The 22233-nt window shown below is 45.2% G+C and overlaps 1 protein-coding gene across 3 annotated transcripts in view; it reads left to right on the top strand.

Moving 5' to 3' along the window:
- KCNIP3 (potassium voltage-gated channel interacting protein 3) overlaps positions 1–22233 on the top strand; it is a 109642-nt gene that overhangs the window by 76360 nt on the left and 11049 nt on the right. For all 3 annotated transcript variants that reach the window (XM_088151874.1, XM_088151875.1, XM_007436358.3), the window contains 2 exons: positions 17417–17541; positions 21446–21515. In XM_088151874.1, coding sequence (XP_088008000.1) covers positions 17417–17541; positions 21446–21515 — 195 coding nt within the window. The remainder of the gene's footprint in view (positions 1–17416; positions 17542–21445; positions 21516–22233) is intronic.

Here is a 22233-nt window from a genome sequence, read left to right as displayed (position 1 = left end):
TCTGCAGAGGTTCCAATCTTTCCTTAGAGATAGGCCAGGTCAAGAAACAGGACAGCCAAAGATTCCAGGAATGTTCTTCATTGCACAGTATTAAGGTAGAATTACAGACTCTTGAAAGCCGGTCTGATTTTGTTATACTGAACACAATCAAGATGGTTATTTTGAGTTTCCTTTTCATGCTTGCTTCAGTCCCTGGACTCTGAAATCTCGGATGCAAGTCCTTCCTTGGTGCCTTGTTCCTACCTTCCCCAAGATCAGCTCAAAATCCCTTTGCGGGCAGTCTCAAGCTAGCATTGATGGGGGAGAAGAGACCAAGCCCTTCAGTGGGCTGGGGGGGGGGGGAGCAGGGCCTCCCTCCCTCTCTTATTCTCTTTAACATGTATATGAAGCCACTGGGGGAGTTCATCAGTCAGTTTGAGGTGAAGTATTGTTTATTCATTCAGTCAGTCTGCGCCCAGTCACAATCAAGCCAGACAGTCAACCACAACACAGCTAAAATATCCATATTAGATCAATTAAAACTGTTCATAAAATATATATAATGTAGAAGAGCAGTATCTTCAGTCTGCTCATGATATCTACCCCCAGGTGGGGTGCCTGGAGGTTGTGGGGGACTGGAACAGACCCAGATTGAATCCCATCAGGACATAACGAAATGCTTGGGCAGGGTCCTTCTGGTGCCATGGAAGGTTCTCTTGGCCTCTTCATTGGAGGGAGTAGGTTCTCCTGCTAGAGCAGCAAGTGGAGGCCATGGTCAAGAGAGCTCCTGGCCAGTCTTAGTTGGTCTGCCAGTTGTGACCTTTCTTGGACCAGGATGCGTTGGAGACAGTGACTCAGGTCCTTATCATCTCCTGGTAAGATTACTACCATTTTCTTTACATGGAGCTGCCCCTAAAGATGACTGGGAAGCTGTGCTGTGCAGGACCCGGGTTCTCGACTGCTGACCTGGTTTAGCAGAAGAACACCCATGTTGCAGGGACTGCTCTGTCTCCCAGCAGGCTTCTCGGCCCAATTTAAGGGGCCGGTAATTACCTCTAAACCATCTTGGGTCCTTGCTATCTTTGGGGCCTTCCCCTCCAAGTGGAATTAGCCAATCCGGTTAACCAAGAAAGGATATTTAGGGCTCCCATCCCCAAGGGATGGGCGGTGATAGGGAACCAGAGAATAGCCTTCTTGGTTGCAGCCGCCTCCCTCAGAGAACAGCCTCCCTCCTGCTTTCTTTGATCTCCTGCTTACAACCATCTAGAATCTATGGAGTAGGTGGCAGATAAATGCATGTCTCAATAAATACAGATTAACAGCAATCAATCAGAAAAACTATTCCAGGGAACTCAGAATCTTGTGTGATCCTTGGTGATTTCTCCTTGTAGTTTTCCTGAGCGCAATATTAATGCAACTCATTCTGAAAAAGTGAGGTGGAGAACATACCACTTAGCAAAAGTAAACAAACACATTTTCTTTCATTGATTCCCAAACAAGGTTTCCTCTCTCTCTTCATGCATTTTGCTGTTATAAGCAGGAAGATGGAACCACTTTGTGCTTGGATTCATATTCCCAGGGCCCAGGTCAGCCTTCCCCCATCTTGCAGATCCTTTCTAAATAATTGCAATGTCTGGAATTCCCAGCTAGCTGCCGTCTGGGAGCTCCAATACCCAGGAGAGTGCCAGGTAGACCCCATGGAAGCAATAGTTGACACAGCAGATGGTGATGATCCCAGTTGCTTAACCAGGATGATTGCAAGAAACAAGCCTATTGAAAACCACACTGAGACAGGCTTTGTAGTCATTATCATTATCACCCTCCTGATATTTCACAGATGGAGAGGGGAAGCAAAACAGTATATTGCCTAAGATGCTTTAAAGAGTTTACAGTGGAAGTAGGAAGTGGAACAAGGACACCCTAGTTCCCAGTCTTGTCCCATTGCCTGCAGGTGCTGAGAAAGGATATGTCTCTCTCCTCTGAATGTCGTTTCTCCATTCACCATCTCATAATTGTGGGAGCTCATAAGCATTTTGGTCCACCCAGAGACCTCCAGATAACACCACTGCACTGTGAGCTGCGCTGCTCCCAGTAGGCTTCCATGTGCAATTCAAGGTGTTAGCTGCTGCATAGAAAGCCCTACGTGATAGAGGGTGAGGTTATTCGTGGGGCCACCTGTCTCCTGATGGTTCTGCTTGACTCACCAGAACCAGCAGGGTGGGGATGCTCCAGGTCCCTCCCATGAAGTAGTGTCATTTAGCGAGACCCAGGAGACATGCCTTCTCTGTTGTCATGCCTGCCTTCTGGAATAGCATTCCCCCTGAGGTTTCGTTGGTCCCGTCCTGGTTAGCCTTTTGGAGAGCCTTAAAGAACTGGCTGTTTTCTCAGGTGTTTGGCCAAGAGGTTAGGTGAACCCAGCTGAATGATCAAACAATTGGAGATGTGAGTTATTTATGTCCCTTGGCTTATACTGTGTTCTGCTGTTATCATCTAAATTCTGTTATTGTACAGTTTTAATATATTGTGAGCTGCTCAGAGTTGTAGGAGCAAGATGGGCTGCCATATAAATTGTTAAAAATAAAATAATGTCATCCTCAACCGTCCGGCACAATGCAGTGGCAGAGTATCAGTAACCATTAAGGGAGCTGAGCAGCTGATGATAAAATACTAATCAAAGAGGAAAACTTGCTTGCCGGAGCCTTAAATCAAGAACCTGAAACGCATCCAAGGAGGCCTCAAGGATGGCCATATCTCCCCTTCTCTCTTCATCTGCACCCTGGCAAAAGCCCTGCCAGGAGGGAAGGAGGGAGGAAGAAAGAAAGAAAAAAGAAAAAGAGAAAGAGAAAAAAGAGGGAGAAGGAGAAGGAGGAAGGAAGGAAGGAAGGAAGGAAGGAAGGAAGGAAGGAAGGAAGGAAGGAAGGAAGGAAGGAAGGGAGAAAGGAAGGAGGGAAGGGAGAAAGGAAGGAGAAAAAAGAGTGAGGGAGGGAGGGGAAGGAGGAAGGCAAAGAGGAGAGAATCCCCCAAATGCTTGGATCCCCAGATGTCTTTGTGTGGAAACAGGGGAAGAGCACCTGAGACCACCAGAAGCCCCCACAACCAGCTCGCCTTGACAACAGCTCAGGGTGGGTCCAGAACAGCCGGGTGCTGCTCATCCTATTTTTGAAAGACGCTCACCGTTGCTGCATCATGCTTTGCTCTGCCCTTGCCGAAGCGGACAATCCTGCACTACCTTTCAGTGCTTGTTTGGGAAAAGTAATAATAAAAAACCCTAATCATCATAAATCTGCCAAACAGAGACGGTCTTAAGGTGAGGAAAAGCACAACAGTGAATTTGGGAGACCGAATGAGATTGGATAGGAGGCCCTTAGCTGGGATGGCACAAAGCTTGTTCTGCTGAGTCAGAACAGAAGATCCTTCTCGGCCAGCATCTGCTTGCAGGTCTGTCGACGAGGCAGGTTGGGCGGATTTGATGGAGCTCTTCTTCCAGCTTCACATACCTCAACCTCCAAGGTCCTGGACCAGGCAAATGCATCCTGAAGATAAACTCTCTGAGTCAGCGTGGAAGCAACTGAGATATTTATTTGCTGAATTTATATGCTCACATATCCTGCGACTCTTCAAGGAAATCTAAAGAAATGCCTCATCTCATGGCAGCTGTCCTTCATCTGGTGCTTTCCAGAGGGCATGGGACTACTGGGCCCAGAATTCCCAGCCAGCTCATTTGGACCCTCCTTTGCATCTTGAGGACAGTAGTGCAGAGAAGGCTGTTTCTTCAGTCTTCAGTCCATACTAAACCTGCCTTCAAGTGATCATAGAAAAATAGTATCCCAAGAGTGGGAGGGGCCTTGGGGGTCCAACCCCCCCAACCAGAGCAGGAATCCTCAGACCATCCCAGACAAATGGTTGTCCAACCTTTCTTGAAAACCTTCAGTGATGGAGTACCCACAGCTCCAGGAGGCATGTTGTCCCTTTGCTTGGTAGTCAGGAAATTCCTCCTTATTTTGAGTTTGGATCTCTGTAAAGCTTCCACCCACTGGTTCTTGTCCTACCCTCGGGAACTACAGAGAAGAAATCCACCCCTCTTCCCTGCGACAGCCCTTTGGGTATTGGAGGATGGCTGTCATGGCTAAGAAAATGCCCAGTTCTTTTGACTGTTCTCCATAGGATTTAGCCTCCAAGCCCCTCACCATCTTCATTGCTGTTCTCTGCACTCTTTCCAGGTCTTCTACATCCTTTTTGTATTGTGGTGCCCAAAACTGGACACAGTATTCCAGGTGAGGTCTGACCATCTGTCAGCCCTTTGAGGTAGACCAGACTAGGAAACCAAAGTCATGCATGTTAATACTACTTTTATGATAAGGTTACAATAACAGAATCTTGCAAGTCTGAATGTGCCTCCCCCTTCCCTGCCTTTATCTTCATGAGAACTGAGGAGGGTCAAGTCTGATACACTTTCCCAAATTACAGTTCTGTCCCAGATTCAGATTTCTTTTATCTGATGATTGTCTTGGTTGTGGCTCTTCCTCCTGTTTCTCAAGGTTATTTTTACAGCCCATTACATCATCTTCTCTTGGCCTACCCAACACTTATAAATATTTGGATGAGATAATTTTTTAGAGCATCACACACTTAAGTTGAATGTTTTGTAGTCCAGCAAAGAGACAAAGAATGTAGTCATGAAGCCTTGTTGAACACTGAGGTCTTCTGCCCTTTTCTCCTACTCTCCATCTCCAGTCCCTAAGAATGGAAGACTTTGTAAGCATTTAGGAAACAACAATGAAAAGGTTGATGGCTGCTGGAGCCCCAGCCCTAAGACCAAAGATTACAACTGGGGCTTTTGAATAATGGGGACCGTGAAATTATCCTTCATTTTTTCCTGCCAGTTCTCATTCGTGTACATGAAAGTTGAAAGTTCTTTCTGGGAAATTGTTCTGGATCGTATTTCTTATTTGCCTGGGTGATGAAGGATCAAGGGATAGATGTGAATGTCCTGCCTTTTTTTGAATATCCCTCTCCAGCCGTGTCCCAAAGGAAGACTGTTTTCAGTCACATGTTTAAGGTCTTGCTAAGAGTCAGTCCTGTCTTTGGGAAAATGGAAAAGGAATTTCTCCTTTCCTGGAAAACATTACTGGAAATTGTCCATTAATGGAAATTGTCCATTCAGCTTTCTTGGCCAAGACATTTGGTGAATAATCTTGAAATCTTAGGCTATAATAGGAAAAAATAGTAAATAAGGTCTCCCTTAAGAGAGGTGTATAAAATTATTCACAGAATTGCATAATATTAGAATCTGAAATGATCCAGTGAAACGAACTGAATGAGGAGACACTGAGGAAAGTAAAATGAGATGACATCCTTACCCAGAGTACAGTTAGCTTACTGAATTCAATGCTTCAAAACAGTTGCTTGGAAAAAGCAGGAGACAACTCCTGTCCTTGTGTCCTGCTTATGTGGGTCCAAGACATGTCTCCTGGATCAGTATGGAGAAAAGGATGATGGACGAGATAAAGCTTCTTCTTCGTTCCATCTGTCTCCATTACTGCAGACTTTCAGGAGATTTACCTTTTTCACAGGGCCTTTTGTTTATCCTCTCAGGTTTTCTCCACCCACCTTCCAAGAAATATACGGAGTTTGTCCACTTTCTGCAGTTAGATGAAGAAGTGATTTGATTTGATTTTTCCTGAGAAATAGATGAATCTGTCATTCTGTTGCCTGACAGCAACCACTGAGCGATACACTGATCAAAATCCATGGTTCATAATGCAAAGGCAGTTCAGGTTAAGTGGGACTGATTATTTTAGAGATAGCCTCTGCCTCCAAGGTATATTTTTCTTTGTGGAACTCACTTGTCAAAGAGACTCCCCAGGTCCTTGAAGAGCGAATTCTGCAAGAACCCAGATTAGGTCTATCAGGAATCCCTTCATTTCTTTTAAAGCAGTATCCCTTCAAATCCTCTAGCTAGTTTCAAAAAGTAGAGACCAGATCTTAGAATCACAGAACCCATAGGAAGAATGAGTTGAAAGAGATCTTATAGGTCACTGAGTCCTATCACTGCTCAGTGCAAGAATCCACTAAAAGATCCCTGACAGGAAAACCGCCAACAAGGGAACATCCATCACTGTTCTAGGGAGATGGGTTAACAGCTCTTACCAACAGCAAATTCTTTGTTTCTTGAATTTCAACCTGTTGATCCTTGTCCTGCCTTCGGTTTCAACAAAGAACAGGTCTGCTTTCTGTCACAGAGGATAATCTTTTAGATCTGTGTAGATTGCTATCATATCTTCTGTAGTCTTCTCTTACGCAAGCCAAATGGTACTCTTCTTTGACCACTGCTCACAGGACTTGGTTTCTAGGTCCTTATCATCCTGGTGGGGAGCCAGTTTGGTGTAGTGATTAAAGGCACCGGAATAGAAGCCAGGAAACCCTGGGTTCTAGTCCTGCCTTAGGTATGAAAGCCAACTGGGTGACTTTGGGCCAGTCATACTCTCTCAGCCCTAGGAAGAAGATACAGGCAAACGATTTCTGAAAATGTTGCCAAGAAAGCTGCATGGACTTATTCCTGCAGCCACCTGGAGACAAGGATGAATCTACCATCACCACCACTTCTTCCTGGTGGTTTCCCTTTGAACCCACTCCAGTTTCTCCATGTTCATGGGGAAGTGCCCAAAACTGGACACAGGGCTCCAAATGCAGAATACGCAGTGGAACAATTACCCCCCATGACCTAGATGCTTCTTTGAGCACAGCCCAAGATCACATTGGCCTTTTGAGTTACTGCATCACAGAGCAAGTTCACATTTAGCTATGGCCCACCAGTATTCCTAGGTCCTTTCACGTTTCTACCAAATGATATTTTCCCAGTCTTCTTAATTGTAAAGTGCATGGTGGGGAGAAGGTTATGCAAAGATAGAATTCTGGGTGGTGGTTGAAAACAGACTGTAGTTGTTCCACACCCCACCCCGCACCCCATAGTTGAGGCAGGTTTTGATGATAATACTTACGAGGATCATTAGTATATTACATTTATGACTCTCTTTTTCTCTGGGACTTCAAGGTTCTTTACAAGGGATCTCACTCATTTTAGCCTCAAAATATTTATTTATTTATTTATTTATTTATTTATTTACTCATTCATTCATTCATTCATTCATTTTATATAGCCACCCATTTCAGACCAGTGACTAAAATAATTCTGTCCAGTAGGCTGGGATAAGAAATTGACCAAACCAACATTTCCCAGTGAGTGATAACTTGAATCTTGATCTCTGCAGATCCAGACATCTTAGCCATGAAGACTCCTGGGTTTTTAAAAAATTATGCTTTGTGTTTCTTTGATTCATTATAACCATATATTTTATTTTGATATTCTGGTCTATTATTAAAATTAAAATTTCTATTATTCAGATCACTGCTGCTCAAAGGCATTGGAATTCACTTCCCACAACTGCCTAGTTAGCATATTCCATGTTGGCTAGAGATGATAGGACCTATAGTCCAATGTGCCTGGAGGTTATCAGAGGACAGCTGGGGTTATATATCATCTTTGATATATACCTTGAAAGCTCTTCTGAATCATGAGGCAGGGAAGAAGGTTTAGAGTGGAAAAGAAATTAGAACATCAGTCCTTCCCACTGGGCTGGTGATGGGTAGGTGACAATGGGTGTTATGTTCTGGCCCTCAAGTGGCCCAAACTGGTGCTGGGGCAAGCTGGTTAGGTGGATCAGTCCTAAGGCTATCTCTAGTTACTGGTCATGATGGCTACATATTACCTTCATTATCTGCCTCTCCAGTTCCTGAGGATCATGGATGGAAAGTTCTTTTTAGAGCTAGATGTTTAACATCTTGGATTTCATGACCTGACAGGACCTTTTTTAGTTTATTACTCTCTGTGTCTACTTGGGAGCAAGCACCATTTTGTTGCATAAAGCCATCAAGTATCTTTATAGTCAGCATTCCACGAACCCCCTTTTGGGTCTCTGCATCCTGAATCAATGTAATCTTTTTTTCCTCCATTATTTTTCATCTGACCAAGTCAGTGCTGTAGTCCGGTAAATCAAAGCTTAAGGGAAGCCCAAAATATTGAAATCAGATTTCAGATTATGCATGAATTGACTTGTGTTATTTCCTCGAATAAAGTCCCGATCTGTTTGATAATTTGAAATGTACAGTTGCCTCATTCTAGGCCCCTGTTCCTCCCTCTGAGGATCTTGAGCATCTCTAATGAGAGACTTGCTGAAGTTCCCTCCTGTTGATCACATTAAAGAAAGTAAGAAAAAGAAAAGAGTTGTGTCCATAGGCCTCTTATGCAAGCCATAAGGATGTTATGTGCGTCATGATGTCCTTGTGCAGATAATACAAATTATGGGTGTTACCACTGATGCAGATTACATGATTTATCTCATTTGCACAGTGAGGTCATAACATACATGATACAACTCATACTGTTGTACTCAGACCTTGCTGTCTTGACCAACCTCCCCTCCTATTTCTAATTCTAGGAAGCCCATTAGCAGGATCCAAACTTGGTGTATAGTGGGAGAATTTCTATGGAGATCAGTTGATATACTGTATATCTGAATAGTTCCAGTATTTTTCTTAAGTTTTGGGGGAATTCTTACAACGCCTGTCTGAAATATTTCTGATCTTTTAATTTATGTGTATTGTAGAGTTGTGGTTTATACATTCTAAGAATAGAAAATATTCTTTTAGAAATGTTGATTTTGTTAAAAAATAGTCTCATTCTGTATTTCGTTACAACATTATAGATTAATATGTAGCTTAAGTTAATTTGTAGAATACAGTTTATAAGATTTGTATACTTTCATTCGATCCTCCTGATGAATGATTAGTAGGCCCAAAAGATTTAGGACATCATTAATTACCTGTTACTATTATAACATATAAATTGTATAAGTGCCCATTTATATTCCTTGTTTACTGGAAAGTGTCTGCCGCTTATTGACATTGTTTTTAGTTACAAACAAGACTTGAAATTAGCTAAGAGAGGCAGCTGAGTCATCTCCTGCTGTCTTGTTAATTATCTTGCCTTGAAATAATTCCAGATTTTTCCAACTCTGCTGGAAATCAAAAGGATGAGCGATAGTAAGAGTGATTTCAGAACTGGTCAAGATCGTTTCTTACATTCAGCAACTGAAACTGAGACCCAAAGAGACAGAAATACATTAGACCAGCCGTTTCTATTCCATAATAGCTATCAAGCATCTTCCAAATGTCTAAGCATGTGATTCCTTTTAAGACTTTTCTTTCTTTCTTTCTTTCTTTCTTTCTTTCTTTCTTTCTTTCTTTCTTTCTTTCTTTCTTTCTTTCTTTCTTTCTTTCTTTCTTTCTTTCTCTCTCCCTCCCTCCCTCCCTCCCTCCCTCCCTCCCTCCTTCCTTCCTTCATTCCTTTCTTTCTTTCTTTCTTTCTTTCTTTCTTTCTTTCTTTCTTTCTTTCTTTCTTTCTTTCTTTCTTTCTCTCCCTCCCTCCCTCCCTCCCTCTTTCTTTCTTTCTTTCTTTCTTTCTTTCTTTCTTTATTTCTTTATATTTTTCTTTCTTTCTTTCTTTCTTTCTTTCTTTCTTTCTTCCTCCCTCCCTCCCTCCCTCCCTCTTTCTTTCTTTCTTTCTTTCTTTCTTTCTTTCTTTCTTTCTTTCTTTCTTTCTTTCTCCCTCCCTCCCTCCCTCCCTCCCTCCCTCCCTCCTTTCTTTCTTTCTTTCTTTCTTTCTTTCTTTCTTTCTTTCTTTCTTTCTTTCTTTCTTTCTCCCTCCCTCCCTCCCTCCCTCCCTACCTCCCTCCTTTCTTTCTTTCTTTCTTTCTTTCTTTCTTTCTTTCTTTCTTTCTTTCTTTCTTTCTTTCTTTCTTTCTTTCTTTCTTTCTTTCTTTCTTTCTTTCTTTCTCTGGGAATGCCTGTGGCAAGGAGGTCCAAAAATTAAGTAGTTCTAAGCTGAACGGCTGGTTCTAAGTTGAAAGATGCCTCATTTCTGGGTTTTCGATGCCAAACCCCTTTGCAGATCATCTTTGCCCATCAGGCGCACTGCCCAGTGGTGTCCATGGAGAGGGGTCAAAATCTGCCAGAAGGTGGGCCCAGCATTGTGATCCAAGCCCACTCTTTTGTTTGTGCTTCGATGTTGCATGCGCAAAAGGGGTGGGCTTGGATTGCAACTGTGTGCCTACCATCTTGAAGACACACCCTGCGGGCCTGCTGTTTCTGCAGGTTGCCTGCAAGTTTTGATTGATTTGATACAGTTAGAGTTTTTCTGCTCTTGAATGCCTACTTCCAGTCTCGCTTTCAAGAGAAGCCTGGCAGCTGAGCCCCTTGCCCTTGTGCAAGCCGCACTATGTGCGTGTGCCATAAGGCTACCAGAACTGGGCTGCAAATGTTCCAATGACCACTAGGGGGCAACCAAGAGTTTTAACATTTTCTGAATCTCTTTGCTGCCATCCGAAGGCTTTGGCAACTCGGATCTGTTCATTCTAGCATTGTGTGAAAGTCACAAGGAGTAGGTTGAAACATTTCATCCAGCGGTTCCCAGCCGTTTCTATGCCCCACACCCCTAGGAAATGTGTGACTAATGTTCTCACCCCCTACAAAAGTAATATCACATTTGAAGATGAAGAAGTCTAACTTCTAATGAGGTGAACAAATTGAACTGAAAAAAATAAGCTTTTAACTCAGTGCATAAAATGGTTGCACCCCCTGAAATTCCATCTCACACCCCCTGGGGGTGTGGGCACCCCAGGTTGGGAATCCCTGATTTTGTCCCTTCTTTCCCTTCTAATAATTACATCAATTTTAATGAAGAGCCTCCTTCAACCAGTGGCATATTTTTCCCCCCAGATTTGTGTGGAAATCTGAAAAAAGACAGCTACTTTTGGGAACAGCAGAGAAGAGCTTGCTTATGTATGGCTTGATGCTCTATAGCAGTGTTTCTCAACCTTGGCCCCTTTAAGACCTGTGGACTTCAACTCCCAGAATTCCCCAGCCAGCCAGGCTGGCTGGGGAATTCTGGGAGTTGAAGTCCACAGGTCTTAAAGGGGCCAAGGTTGAGAAACACTGCTCTATCATTTTTGGAAAGGCACACAGCCTACTCACCAGGCCCAGCCTTGCTTAGCTTTTTGCAAGATCAGCAAAGGTCAACTAGGTGCTGCCTCCTGAGTGGAGAGGAAAGCAGAAAGCCCTTGAAAAGTGGGTTTTTGACAGATGGCATGTATTATTTGGAGCTGTTCCATGAACTGGAGCTCTGAAGGATGGTTTTGACCTCCATCATTGCACGATGTTTCCAGAAGCTCTGACTGGTCAGTACAAACAGTAACATTTTACGCTTCCCACTGTCTCCAGCCAGCAGGTAATTTGCTTATTCAGTGTGGAAGACAGATGTCGGACTACATCTGGAAGGTTGTAGATTGGGAAAGTCTGATTTATATGCTTTGTGTCCTATGCAGGAAACATCTAAAATGTCCTTATGGGAAAAGCCCACATAAACAAACAAGCAAATATCTAAAAAGTCCTTATGGGAAAAGAAGGAAGGCAGGCAGGCAGGCAGGCAGGCAAGGGGAAGAGAGGGAGGGAGGAGGGACGGAGGGAGGGAGGGAAAGAAGGAAGGATGGATGGAAGGATGGAAGGAAGGATGGAAGGAAGGCAGGCAGGCAGGCAGGCAGGCAGGCAGGCAGGCAGGCGAGGGGATGAGTGGGAGGGAGGAGGGACGGAGGGAGGGAGGGAAGGAAGGAAGGAAGGAAGGAAGGAAGGAAGGAAGGAAGGAAGGAAGGAAGGCAGGCAGGCAGGCAGGCAGGCAGGTGAGGGGAAGAGAGGGAGGGAGGGAGGGACGGAGGGAGGGAGGGAGGGAAGGAAGGAAGGAAGGAAGGAAGGAAGGAAGGAAGGAAGGCAGGCAGGCAGGCAGGCAGGCAGGCAGGCAGGCGAGGGGAAGAGAGGGAGGGAGGAGGGACGGAGGGAGGGAGGGAGGGAAGGAAGGAAGGAAGGAAGGAAGGAAGGAAGGAAGGAAGGAAGGAAGGAGAAGGGGAGGGAGGGAGGGAGGGAGGAGAAAAGGAGGAGAGAGGCAGGCAGGCAGGCATTATGGGAAAGGTCTAAACAACCAAACATCTAAAAAAATCCTTATGGGAAAAGTCTAAATAAACAAATAAGGTAAACATTTTGCCTGGGTGTTCAAATGACCCAGAACCACCCTTATCAGGAATTATGGAATTGTGGAAAGTGAAACGGAATTGGGAAAAGCCGGTTTGCTAAAGCTGGGGATTGATGCAAGGAGAGGAGTTGTGCCACTGAGTTGCCGCAAGTCTCTGTTTACTGGAAGGCTGAAGCAGTTACTTTTCTAAATACCAAACGAATGGATAAACAGTTTTGCTGCATGGCTCTCCTCAGGCAGTCGCCTTGCCGAAAAACCCATCACTCAGGAACATCGTGCCGCGGCTGAGAAACTTTTGCAGAATTCTCTAGTGATGCAATAATGGAAGAAATGCCCTCGGCACTTGCTTGGAGAGCCTTCCTCATTGCTCCTAGGTTAATCCAGCAGCACTAAAATGGATCTTGGGACTACGCTGGTTGTGTTTCAAGGATAGGTTTCATCACCAGCTAGTCAACTGTGTTGTCATCCAACTCATTGTGCAGTCCAAACTCAGCTGCTGTGGTTGTGTTAATAGTCCAGTGTGTTGAATGGACTGAGAATGTTGGACTGATTGAGTCAATTACAGTAATGTTACCTATGAATTAAAGGAACCGATTTTAAAAAGAGGAGCCCAGAGTGCAGGCTAAATACAACTGTATTTTATAGCCTGGGTGTCTGTTCATACTAAACCAGGTCTACTTTTAGCCCTGGGTTGTTGAATAAGCCACAGAAACCCCAATGGCTGCTTTTCACCCAGCATGTTAAGCCAAGCCAACTAGGACTAACAGTGGTGGGTTCAAGAGATACAGAAAATTTCTGAGAGCTCAGTGAATTGGATAAACCCAGGCCTATCTGATTAGTTGATCTGGGCTTTAAATCCTCATTCAGCCATGAAGCTCACTGGGGAAACTTCAGACAACAACGTCTGCCTATCCCAGGTCCTTGGGAAGGACTCGCTAGGTGGATAGAAATGTCAAATCCAGTCTGAACATCTGGCTGACTGCGACCAACCATAGTTTACTAAATGTATATGCTGCCCGATTCTCAATGACTCTGGGCGGCTCACAACAATCAAAGAAATCACAATCAAATCCATAAAACATAAAAGATAAAGATAAAAGATGGTGATGAAGTGAGGGGTCTCGCTCTCCCTCACCAAAGGCCTGGGTGAAGAGCCAGGTCTTCAAGCCCCTTTGAAACACCACTGGGGGGGCATCTGGATCTTGGGGGGGGGAGCCTCGTTCCAGAGGGCAGGCGCTGCTACAGAGAAGGTGCCCTTCTGGGATTCCCACAGATGGCATTGTTTAATTGAAGGAACCCAGAGCATGCCAGCTTTGTAGGATTGAATCATCTGGGCAGATGTTATGGGAGACAGGCGGTCCCTCAGATAGCATCCCCTCAGTCCTATTTCCTTCCCAACGTTGTTCTGAGGATGAAGTTGGTGAGCTGGGTGGGATAAAAACAAGGTCTGGATTACCAGTATGGATATCAATTCTCCAGTTTTCTACATAAGTCTCAATGGACTGAATGCAAGGATCTTGTTGGCTGTTGGTTCTTTCAACAATCCTGCCCCAACCTAGTAGCGCCTCCACACGTTGGCCATTGTGGGTGGCCTAATGGATGTTTTGGCCCAATTTATATTGAGCTCACGTGGAAAGGCTAAAAGTGTGTATAGATAACTGAAACCCATGTGGTGGAGGGAGCCAATTCCATCTGAATTCTTTCATTTGACTTTTCCCCTGTCCCACCCTCCAACAGCTTTTCTTGAAAAAAGCAGAGCACTTTATATATGTGTTTGATAAGTCAAGGACCTTGGTGGCCATATTTAAGGGGAAATGTTGATTCCGTCTCATCCCTGGCCCACTGTGGAGGCAGCCTTCTCTTTAGCTGTTCCAATGTCCAAGTGATGGTTTCCCTCAAGTCTTTCAGTAGGCCGTTGATGGTGACAGTACAAAGGGCCTCCTTCCAGCTGTGGAAGAAGACAATTGACAGAACTACCTAAATAATGTTATAAGGCAGCTTGCAAAGTAGTTATTTGGAATTCCTTTCTCACACGTCTCTCGGGACCAAGACATCTTTTTTTGCAACCCGCCCCCTTAACATCTCTGCTCCTTCCTTCCCTCCTTAACAGCTCTCTCATGCCTTCCCCGAGGACAGGTCTACATTCTCTTAGAGAAATCTGGCGTTACATCAAATGCAAACAAAGCTTCCACACCTTGCCAGCTCCAGCTGGATGAATTCTAGAGATTTTCTGCTCCTCAATAAATATGTCCATGCATCACACTTGTATGTATGTATGTGTGTATATATTATATATGTAGGTACAGGTAGTCCTCGTGTACCACCTGCCTTGTGCAACAATTGTTCAAAGTTACAACAAAACTTAAAAAACTCCTTTGCAACCAATCCTCGCATTTACGACGGTTGCCACATCCCTTAGTCACATGACCACCATTCTCATGTTTCCCAACTGGCTTGTGACAAGCAGAGTTAATGGAGAAGGCAGAAGTAAAATTGTAAGTCGTGGTCACATGATTTTTTTGCTTAGCGACTGTGTCACTTCACTTAATGACCAAAGGGGAAGTGAGTTTGTAAATCTGTTGTGGTCACATGATTTTCCACTTAGCAACCATGTCACTTAGTGACTGTGTTGCCAGTCCCAGTTGTGGTCACTAAGTGAGGGCTACCTATATACATGTATGTGTGCATGTGTGAGTGTGTGTGTGTGTGTGTGTGTGTGTATACACATGAACACACCTGCCAAAAGCCACACACCAAAAAGGTCCAGTCAGGACCATAAACAAATAAATGAATTAATAACTACTGATTAAAATTAATTGCCTGTAAATAAAGTACCCACTTACACAATTAACTCATTGCCTGGCCACACAGTAATACGCAGAATTGTAAAGACCAATATTCAGCTGACACCAGAGCTTTTCTTGCTGGGACAAACAACTAGAAAAGGCTTATGGATGATCGTTTTCGTATATAGTAACCGCCACAAGATTACTATAAGCACAAAGATGGAAAGACTGAAATACCTACAATGGAGGAATGGTTGGTGAAGATGACAGAATTTGCAGAAATTGCAAAATTGGCTTGCTTAATTAGAGAAAAGACAATAACTACATTTGTCAGTGACTGGAAACCCTTTACTGTATGGACTTTTTGCTGAAAACGGAAAAAAATAAACTTGCAATTTATGGGTTTGACCATCAGAAAGAGTAGAGTGTGGAAAGAAGGGAGCCACGATGTCACCTTAGAGAGAGAGGATAAAATCTGAATGCATTTATAACTGCGGTAAAGAAGGTCGGAAGTAAATTCTTTGTATTTTGTCTTTCGTTTCTTTTTATTTATTTCTTATTTACATATCACTTTTCTTTACTTCTCTTTATCTTTTTAAAATTTGCACTGCTTTTATTCTGTACAACATTTCTCATGATAAAAGACGAACCCATCGCCTGGCCACCTGTCATCCTCACCTGCATACACCGCCCTCCCTACACCTTCCCACGGGATGACAAGGGGGTCGGGGAGGGAGCAGCTTCCTCGGGAGGCACAAAACGAAGCGAAGTGAGGGCCCGAGTTGTGTTGCCAGTTGCGTTTAGGCCTTATCCAAAGGATTAAAATTCAGCAGGTAGAGATCAACCCCCCACCACACACAAAAAAAGCTAGTTTTCAGAGGTATCCACCCTGGAGATTGGTGACAGAGCAAGTGACGAACGTGCACCGCAATGTTGTGATGTAAACGGCATCTCCTCTTGATGTCACAACACACGTGCACACAAACAAAGGAGGTTTGTTTGCTTTGGGCTGAGTGAGATGTGGTTTGTAAGCCAATCTTCTTAGGTGGTTGAGCTTGGTATTGGAGCCCAGCCACTCGCTCTTATTCAGCAAACCATGATTAAAGCAAAACCATAGCTTTTGGTGTGGTGTATAAACCTAGCACATATTAGTGGCCAGTCTGAGACTAAAGATTTATCCTATTATTTGCTTTATCATCTTTTACAACAGGTTCCTGAATATGTTATAGGGCTTGGGCGGGGTCAAATAAGTTAAGATGGTGACCACAAGCTTACAATCAAAGTGGGGCTTCTTTTTTATGTGCATGGTGGGGCCACAGCCACCATCTTGACTTTTTTAACCCCCTGGGGATGCCCCTGATGGGACTCAAGAACATCAAGGTCATTATTCTGGAGGAAGGGTAAGATGAAGCTTTATTCTTCTCCTGTATGAGCAAGTTTAGAAGTGCAAGCTATCTGTTCTCAGTGAGAAGTTTAATGCACAATCACACACATTTTCTTTGTTATGGTAGTCCTTCGGGTTCAAAGAAGACATGCTGTTGTGCAGTTCATCTGTGGACACGGAGGTGGCTCTGCAGTCCCAGTCTGGAAGCACAGAGTCTAGCACAGTGTTTCTCAACCTTGGCACCCTGAAGATGTGTGGACTTCAACTCCCAGAATGCCCCAGCCAGCCATGCTGGCTGAGGGATTCTGGAAGTTGAAGTCCACACATCTTCAAACAGCCAGGGTTGAGAAACACTGCTTGAAGCCCATCAACAGCCCTCCATGCTTGTGAACCTTAGTCCACACATCTTCAAGCTGTTGGTCTAGCACAGTGGGGGGACTGGAAGTCCTTTGTCGCAGGAACTGTGGGCATTCTTCTGTGACGCCGCTCATGGTTTTTGATCAGTTTTTGGCGGCATCTGTCTTCAAAGCTGGTGCAGGGTTCATAGCATGGGGCTCGCCAGCGGGTTCTATCAGCGGCCACAGCTTCTAGATCCCTTGGCTGGATGTCATGGTGACATAGAATTTCTTTCACAGCATCTTTGTAGCACTTGTGTGGTCAACCTTGAGGTCTCTTCCCAGACTCCAGTACACTATAGAGCAGTGTTTCTCAACCTTGGCCACTTTAAGATGTGTGGACTCCAACTCCCAGAATTCCCCAGCCAGCCATGCTGGCTGGGGAATTCTGGGAGTTGAAGTCCATACATCTTAAAGTGGCCAAGGTTGAGAAACACTGCTATAGAGCAACTGGTGAGGCGTATGGTGGTCATCCATTCTGATGACGTGTCCCACCCACCACATCTGGGCTCTGATCATCAGGGACTCAATGCTGGTGGACTCTCCGCCATCCAAGACCTCCAGGTTGGAGACACAGTCTTGCCAACGAATGCCAAGGATGGACAAGTACTAAACTGCAGTCAAATGCTTTCCTAATATATTGTCGATTGGCCGGGTCATTAAACCAATTATCCTGCAAATGGGCATTTCTACAGGGGGGACCTTTAAAAGCAAGCTTGCCTTCTTTTTACAGACAGCAGCGACAGTGAGTTGGAGCTCTCAACTATCCGGCATCAACCCGAAGGACTAGACCAGCTCCAACTTCTAACCAAATTCACCAAAAAGGAGCTGCAGTCCCTCTATAGAGGTTTCAAGAACGTGAGTTTTTCTTGTCCACCTGCTTCTCCTTTTCTCTCCTTTGTTTATTTTTACGTTTTTCATTTATGCATTTAAAATACGTGTACTCCTGTACTCAACACACAGGAGCTGTGATGTTTATTCTTTATTTATTTCACAATCTTTAGAGCCTGCCCCATGCCTAGCAGAGTCGGGGTGAGGGACACAAGATCCAAGCAAACAAAATTTTAAATCGGCCCGCAAAATTCAAATAATCACTTCACTGTCTCTTTCTTTCCCAGCGTTCAGAGAGAGAGAGAGAGCTCTTCAGCCTCCAGTATACGCAGTGACGGGGAGACCACCACCTCTCTTGGTCCACCAGTTTCTCTCTAGAACCTCTCTGATTCCACTATTAAACTATTTTTACTCTCAGGAGGTTTCTCCTGAGGTCCAGTTGGAATCTTCCTTCCTGTGAGAACGTGGCTATAATTCCATGTTCTGCACTCTGAGAAGGCCACTGCCTTCTTCAGGTACTATATGAACCCCATCGGTCATCTTTTCTCAAGGCCAAATGCCCAGCTCTCTTCACAGGATCTGGTCCCATCCCTTGCCTGTCTCCTTGCCCTTCTCTGCACATCTTCTGACTCTTCTGTATCCCTAGGAAAGTGTGGTGCTCCACAAGGGGTTTGTCTCACCGCACTACCTTCTAGATGGCCTCTAAGTGCCCTTTTCCATACATCTTGAAGAAATACTGGGTCCCCTTGTGTTAAATGTCATTCCTCCATGAGTTTGACTCTGTGGTTCTAATAGTTTTGCCTAGAGATCTACTGGGAGGAGGAAGATCCCAAGTTTCAGGACCTCCATCTTCTAGTTTCAGGATGAGTTGCCTGTGGGTGGCATGGTTCCAGACTGCTAAGAGTGTGCCTCACGGCTGAAATTCAGAGGCAGAGTTTTTCTTTTTCTTTTTTTCTTGGTTTTCTTCTCCAGAAATAAGGGTGGAAATGGAAAAAGGAGGCCTCTGGGAGACAGCCCAGTCCCATTTCTACCCCGAACCATCTCCCAAACTATTCCAAACTGTGCTGTCAAACTTCTATTGTTTTGCTACCAAATGTTGATGGTGTCATTTTGGTTCCTGGGGGAGGGATGAGAGTTTTTTCAAGTTTTTCAACACTTTGCCTCCTAGAAGTTTCCAGCTCTCATTCCCTGCCTAAGAAGCCCGTAAAGACACTAAAAAAGCCCACCAAAAATCAGGCCCACCTCTCCTGTGACACCATCATCCTTCCCGCAGTATCACCTGTGGGCCTCCAGCTGGTTCGGGGAGTGTATTGCAAACCGCAGTTCTGGGAAAGTCCTCACTTTTCTTCTAATGGCATGCCATTCTCAGGCCCCCAGTCCATCTTTCTTGATGGAGTTTTTCTCTATCTCTGTAGCTTTATGACATTGGACCCTACCAGCTTTCTTTTACCCACATGTCCCTCACTCCACTGTCCCAGGTTCTAACAGAAATGGACAATAATAGAGGACCCACCCCAGTTCATCGGTCGACTCCTTTCAACTTGAACATTTGGCCTTCTGAGGAAAAGTTTCTTCTCGGTCTTCTGAAGGGAGAAGTGATAGTAGTCTTGAAATATCTGAAGGGTTGTCCCACAGAAGAGGGAGGGGACTTATTCTCTACTGCCCCACAGGGCAGGAGCAGAACCAAGGGGTAAACCTACAAGGAAGAAGATTCAGGAGGAACTTCCTGGCTGTACAAGCAGTCAGCCAGTGGAACAGCCTGCCCCAAGAAGAGGTGAATTCTCCTTTGCCAGAGGTCTTCAAAGAGAGGCTGAACGGTCAGAGATGCTGTAGCAGATCCTGCACTGAGCAAATGGCTCAACTAGATGAGTCTCCTTCCACCTCTATGGCTCTAATCCTGAAATCACCTGTTTCAGTTACATGTTTCTAACAGCGATTGACCCCACTCAACCTGTCCAGACATTAAGTAATCCCTTGGCCTTGGTTTACGCACTGTGGGTCTGTAAACCATATGTTCATCGTTCATATGAAACTAGCCCGTTGTAGCTTATTCAACAACTGTGGTCAAAGAATGGATTAGTATAGGGACGGACAACATGCTGTCCCCAACTCTTTCTTGCAGCCCCCATCACAGTAGTCAGAACTTGGCAGAGCTGTCCCTCCCATACTGAGTCCAACATGCTCCAGTGTAAACCCTAAAATACTATGTCATGTGTATGTGTGTGCATGCGCATGCGTGTATGTATACTCACACCAGTACACACCAGGAATGATCTGCAAATCCTGCAGTCCTGACACAGCCCTGCCCAGGCCTGCAGCCCCCCGCCCCCAAAGTTGTCCAGCCTTAGCCCTAGGGGTGTGACTTCATCATAGGGTTGCATCAAGCTGTCCTCCCAACCATTCGCTGCATTTCCTCCCCAGACAGAAGCGGTGCAGTTCCAGAAAAATCCCCAAGTGGCCCAGGTTCCTCTCCATCTCTCAGAAGGCCCCCCTGGCACAGAGCTGGGCGGTTGAGTAGTCCTGCTCAAGAAGCCAGGGGAGTTGGTAAGAACTTTCCCCCCTTCCAAGAAACCACCTCTATCTTCTGTGCCATGTATCTTTAATCACTTTCCTGTAATGCTTGGCTCTTGACGGCGGCTGAAATAAATGCTACCCTATCTGTAGTTTCTGAGTCACTTCTTGGTGCCGCCACAGCAAGACTTCCCTTGGAGGATATCCCAGAACCAGCTGGCACATCCACGGCCTTTGCTTTCAGACACACTCTCTGGATTCCAGCTGCGTTAGCACTGCTGCGCGCCAAAGCCTGGCGCTGCCCGTCCTCCAAGGCATCCCTTTGGCTCCAGTGACCCCCAGATCAAAACCTCTCTTTTGATCCCCCTGCTTCTTAGTCAAAAGACAGCCTCGGGTTACCTAAAAAATAGATGCGGCACTCCAGCTCCATCCAGGGCGTGGAGAGCCCCTGGCAAGCAAGGGTGGCCGTAGGGGGCATGGGGGCAAAAGTCTTTGTTTTTGAAAAAGGGTGTAGGGCTTCAATTGCATGGTCACGGCTGCCAGTTTGGCTCTTCAGACTCCCCCTGCAGATGTCCCCGTCTGGTGGCCCCATAAGGAAGAGCTCATCTAAGACTTGGTGGTGGGGCAGGTGGGCCTGAGGTCATGAGTTCTGCACTGCAGCTTTAAGTCATCATCAGTTAATCTGGACTTGCTGAATTGAGGTGGGGTGGGGGACAAATTCAGACCTCGATTTATGTATGATCCTAAGGGATGGGCAACGGCTTGAAGTCTGTGGCTTCAGCTTTAAAATTCTTACATTTTTATAGCTGAGGCTCGACTAGGATGATGCTATCGTGTTCTGATCAAAGGGAGCAGGAGAAAATTTTGGGGCCTTATTTGGGTGGTTTCAAAGAAACTGAGCAAGGTTGGGCTCGGTGTGGAGAACACCAGAAAGCCCCAAATGGTGAATTAGACTGGGAAGATCAGCCAGAAGAAGAGCAACACGGCCAATTATTCTTGTATTGTTGCCCAGAAAATGTACATGGGGTCACCGGGTATCAAGCTCAACTCAAAGGTGACTTCACTTTAAGCGTATTGAAGCCTTAGCACACCTCTTTTATTATCTTTCCAGATGAAACCTGGAGGAGAATCATCCCAACATTATAATTGGATTTGCTAATGAATATTGGGGGCATGACTTGGGTGACCTTTGGGGCTGTAAGAAAGAGGGCCAGAATAGCCCCCAAACTGCCCACTTCTACCTTAAAATCACAGTAGATCAACTCTTTGGAGCAAGGGAAGCCTTGGGAAGGAGATGAGGTGGTCTTCAGTCAAGAAAGAAAGGGAGAAGCAGAAGAAAAACTTGAGTTGGCCTCCGAATGCCAAGTCAATGTGGGAGTTTGTTCCTTTCAGGTGTAACTTCTGTGTGGTTTGCCTTTAGGAATGTCCCAGTGGCCTGGTGGATGAAGAGACCTTCAAGCTCATCTATGCCCAATTCTTCCCCCAGGGAGGTGAGTCTGCCATGCATCTCGACAGCTTTTATGGACCAAGTGATTTCTCAGCTTCTTCAGGGGGTGGCATTTAATTCAGAAGCAGGAATTCCTAATAGCCCCTTCAGGGTTGCAGCAGCCTTGATCAGAAGCCCTCGAAGTGTGCTCAACTACTATTGCCAGAATTCCCACCGGGCCTGGCTGGGCCTTGACAGATTAGAAGGGAATGTCAAGTTGAATCAGAATAAAGGGTTTTCTGGTCTGGCATACAATTCCCACACTAGTCCTTCCAGTTGCCTTTGAGAAACCCACAAACTGTATGTTTCTTACGTTTTCTTGTAGGCACTTTAGCTTAGTCAGGAATTGAGCAGGATGGCCGTTTTCTAAATATATCCACAAACACCACAAGAACTGGATATCTGCACATTCCAGTATGAACTGACTTGACTGGCGCCTCCTGGGCATCTACAGTCCTGCAGGATAGGACAAGCCTTTGTCATACATTCCAGATGTGCATACATTGCGTGACTTGTTTGATTCATAATACGTGATCAGCCTTAGCCCAAACAGATCAGCATCTGGGCCTAAGGGTTACACTTAGAGCAGTGTTGTCCAAACTTGGCCACTTTAAGATGAGTGGACTTCAACTCCCAGAATTCCCCAGCCAGCCATGCTGGCTGGGGAATTCTGGAAGTTGAAGTCCACTCATCTTAAAGTGGCCAAGTTTGGACAACACTGG

Source organism: Python bivittatus, unplaced genomic scaffold, assembly GCF_059951505.1.
Source record: "Python bivittatus isolate LINGU-HERP-01145 unplaced genomic scaffold, Pbiv_v1 ctg000680_np1212, whole genome shotgun sequence".
NCBI lineage: Eukaryota > Metazoa > Chordata > Lepidosauria > Squamata > Pythonidae > Python > Python bivittatus.
This window is presented reverse-complemented; position numbering and strand designations above follow the sequence as displayed.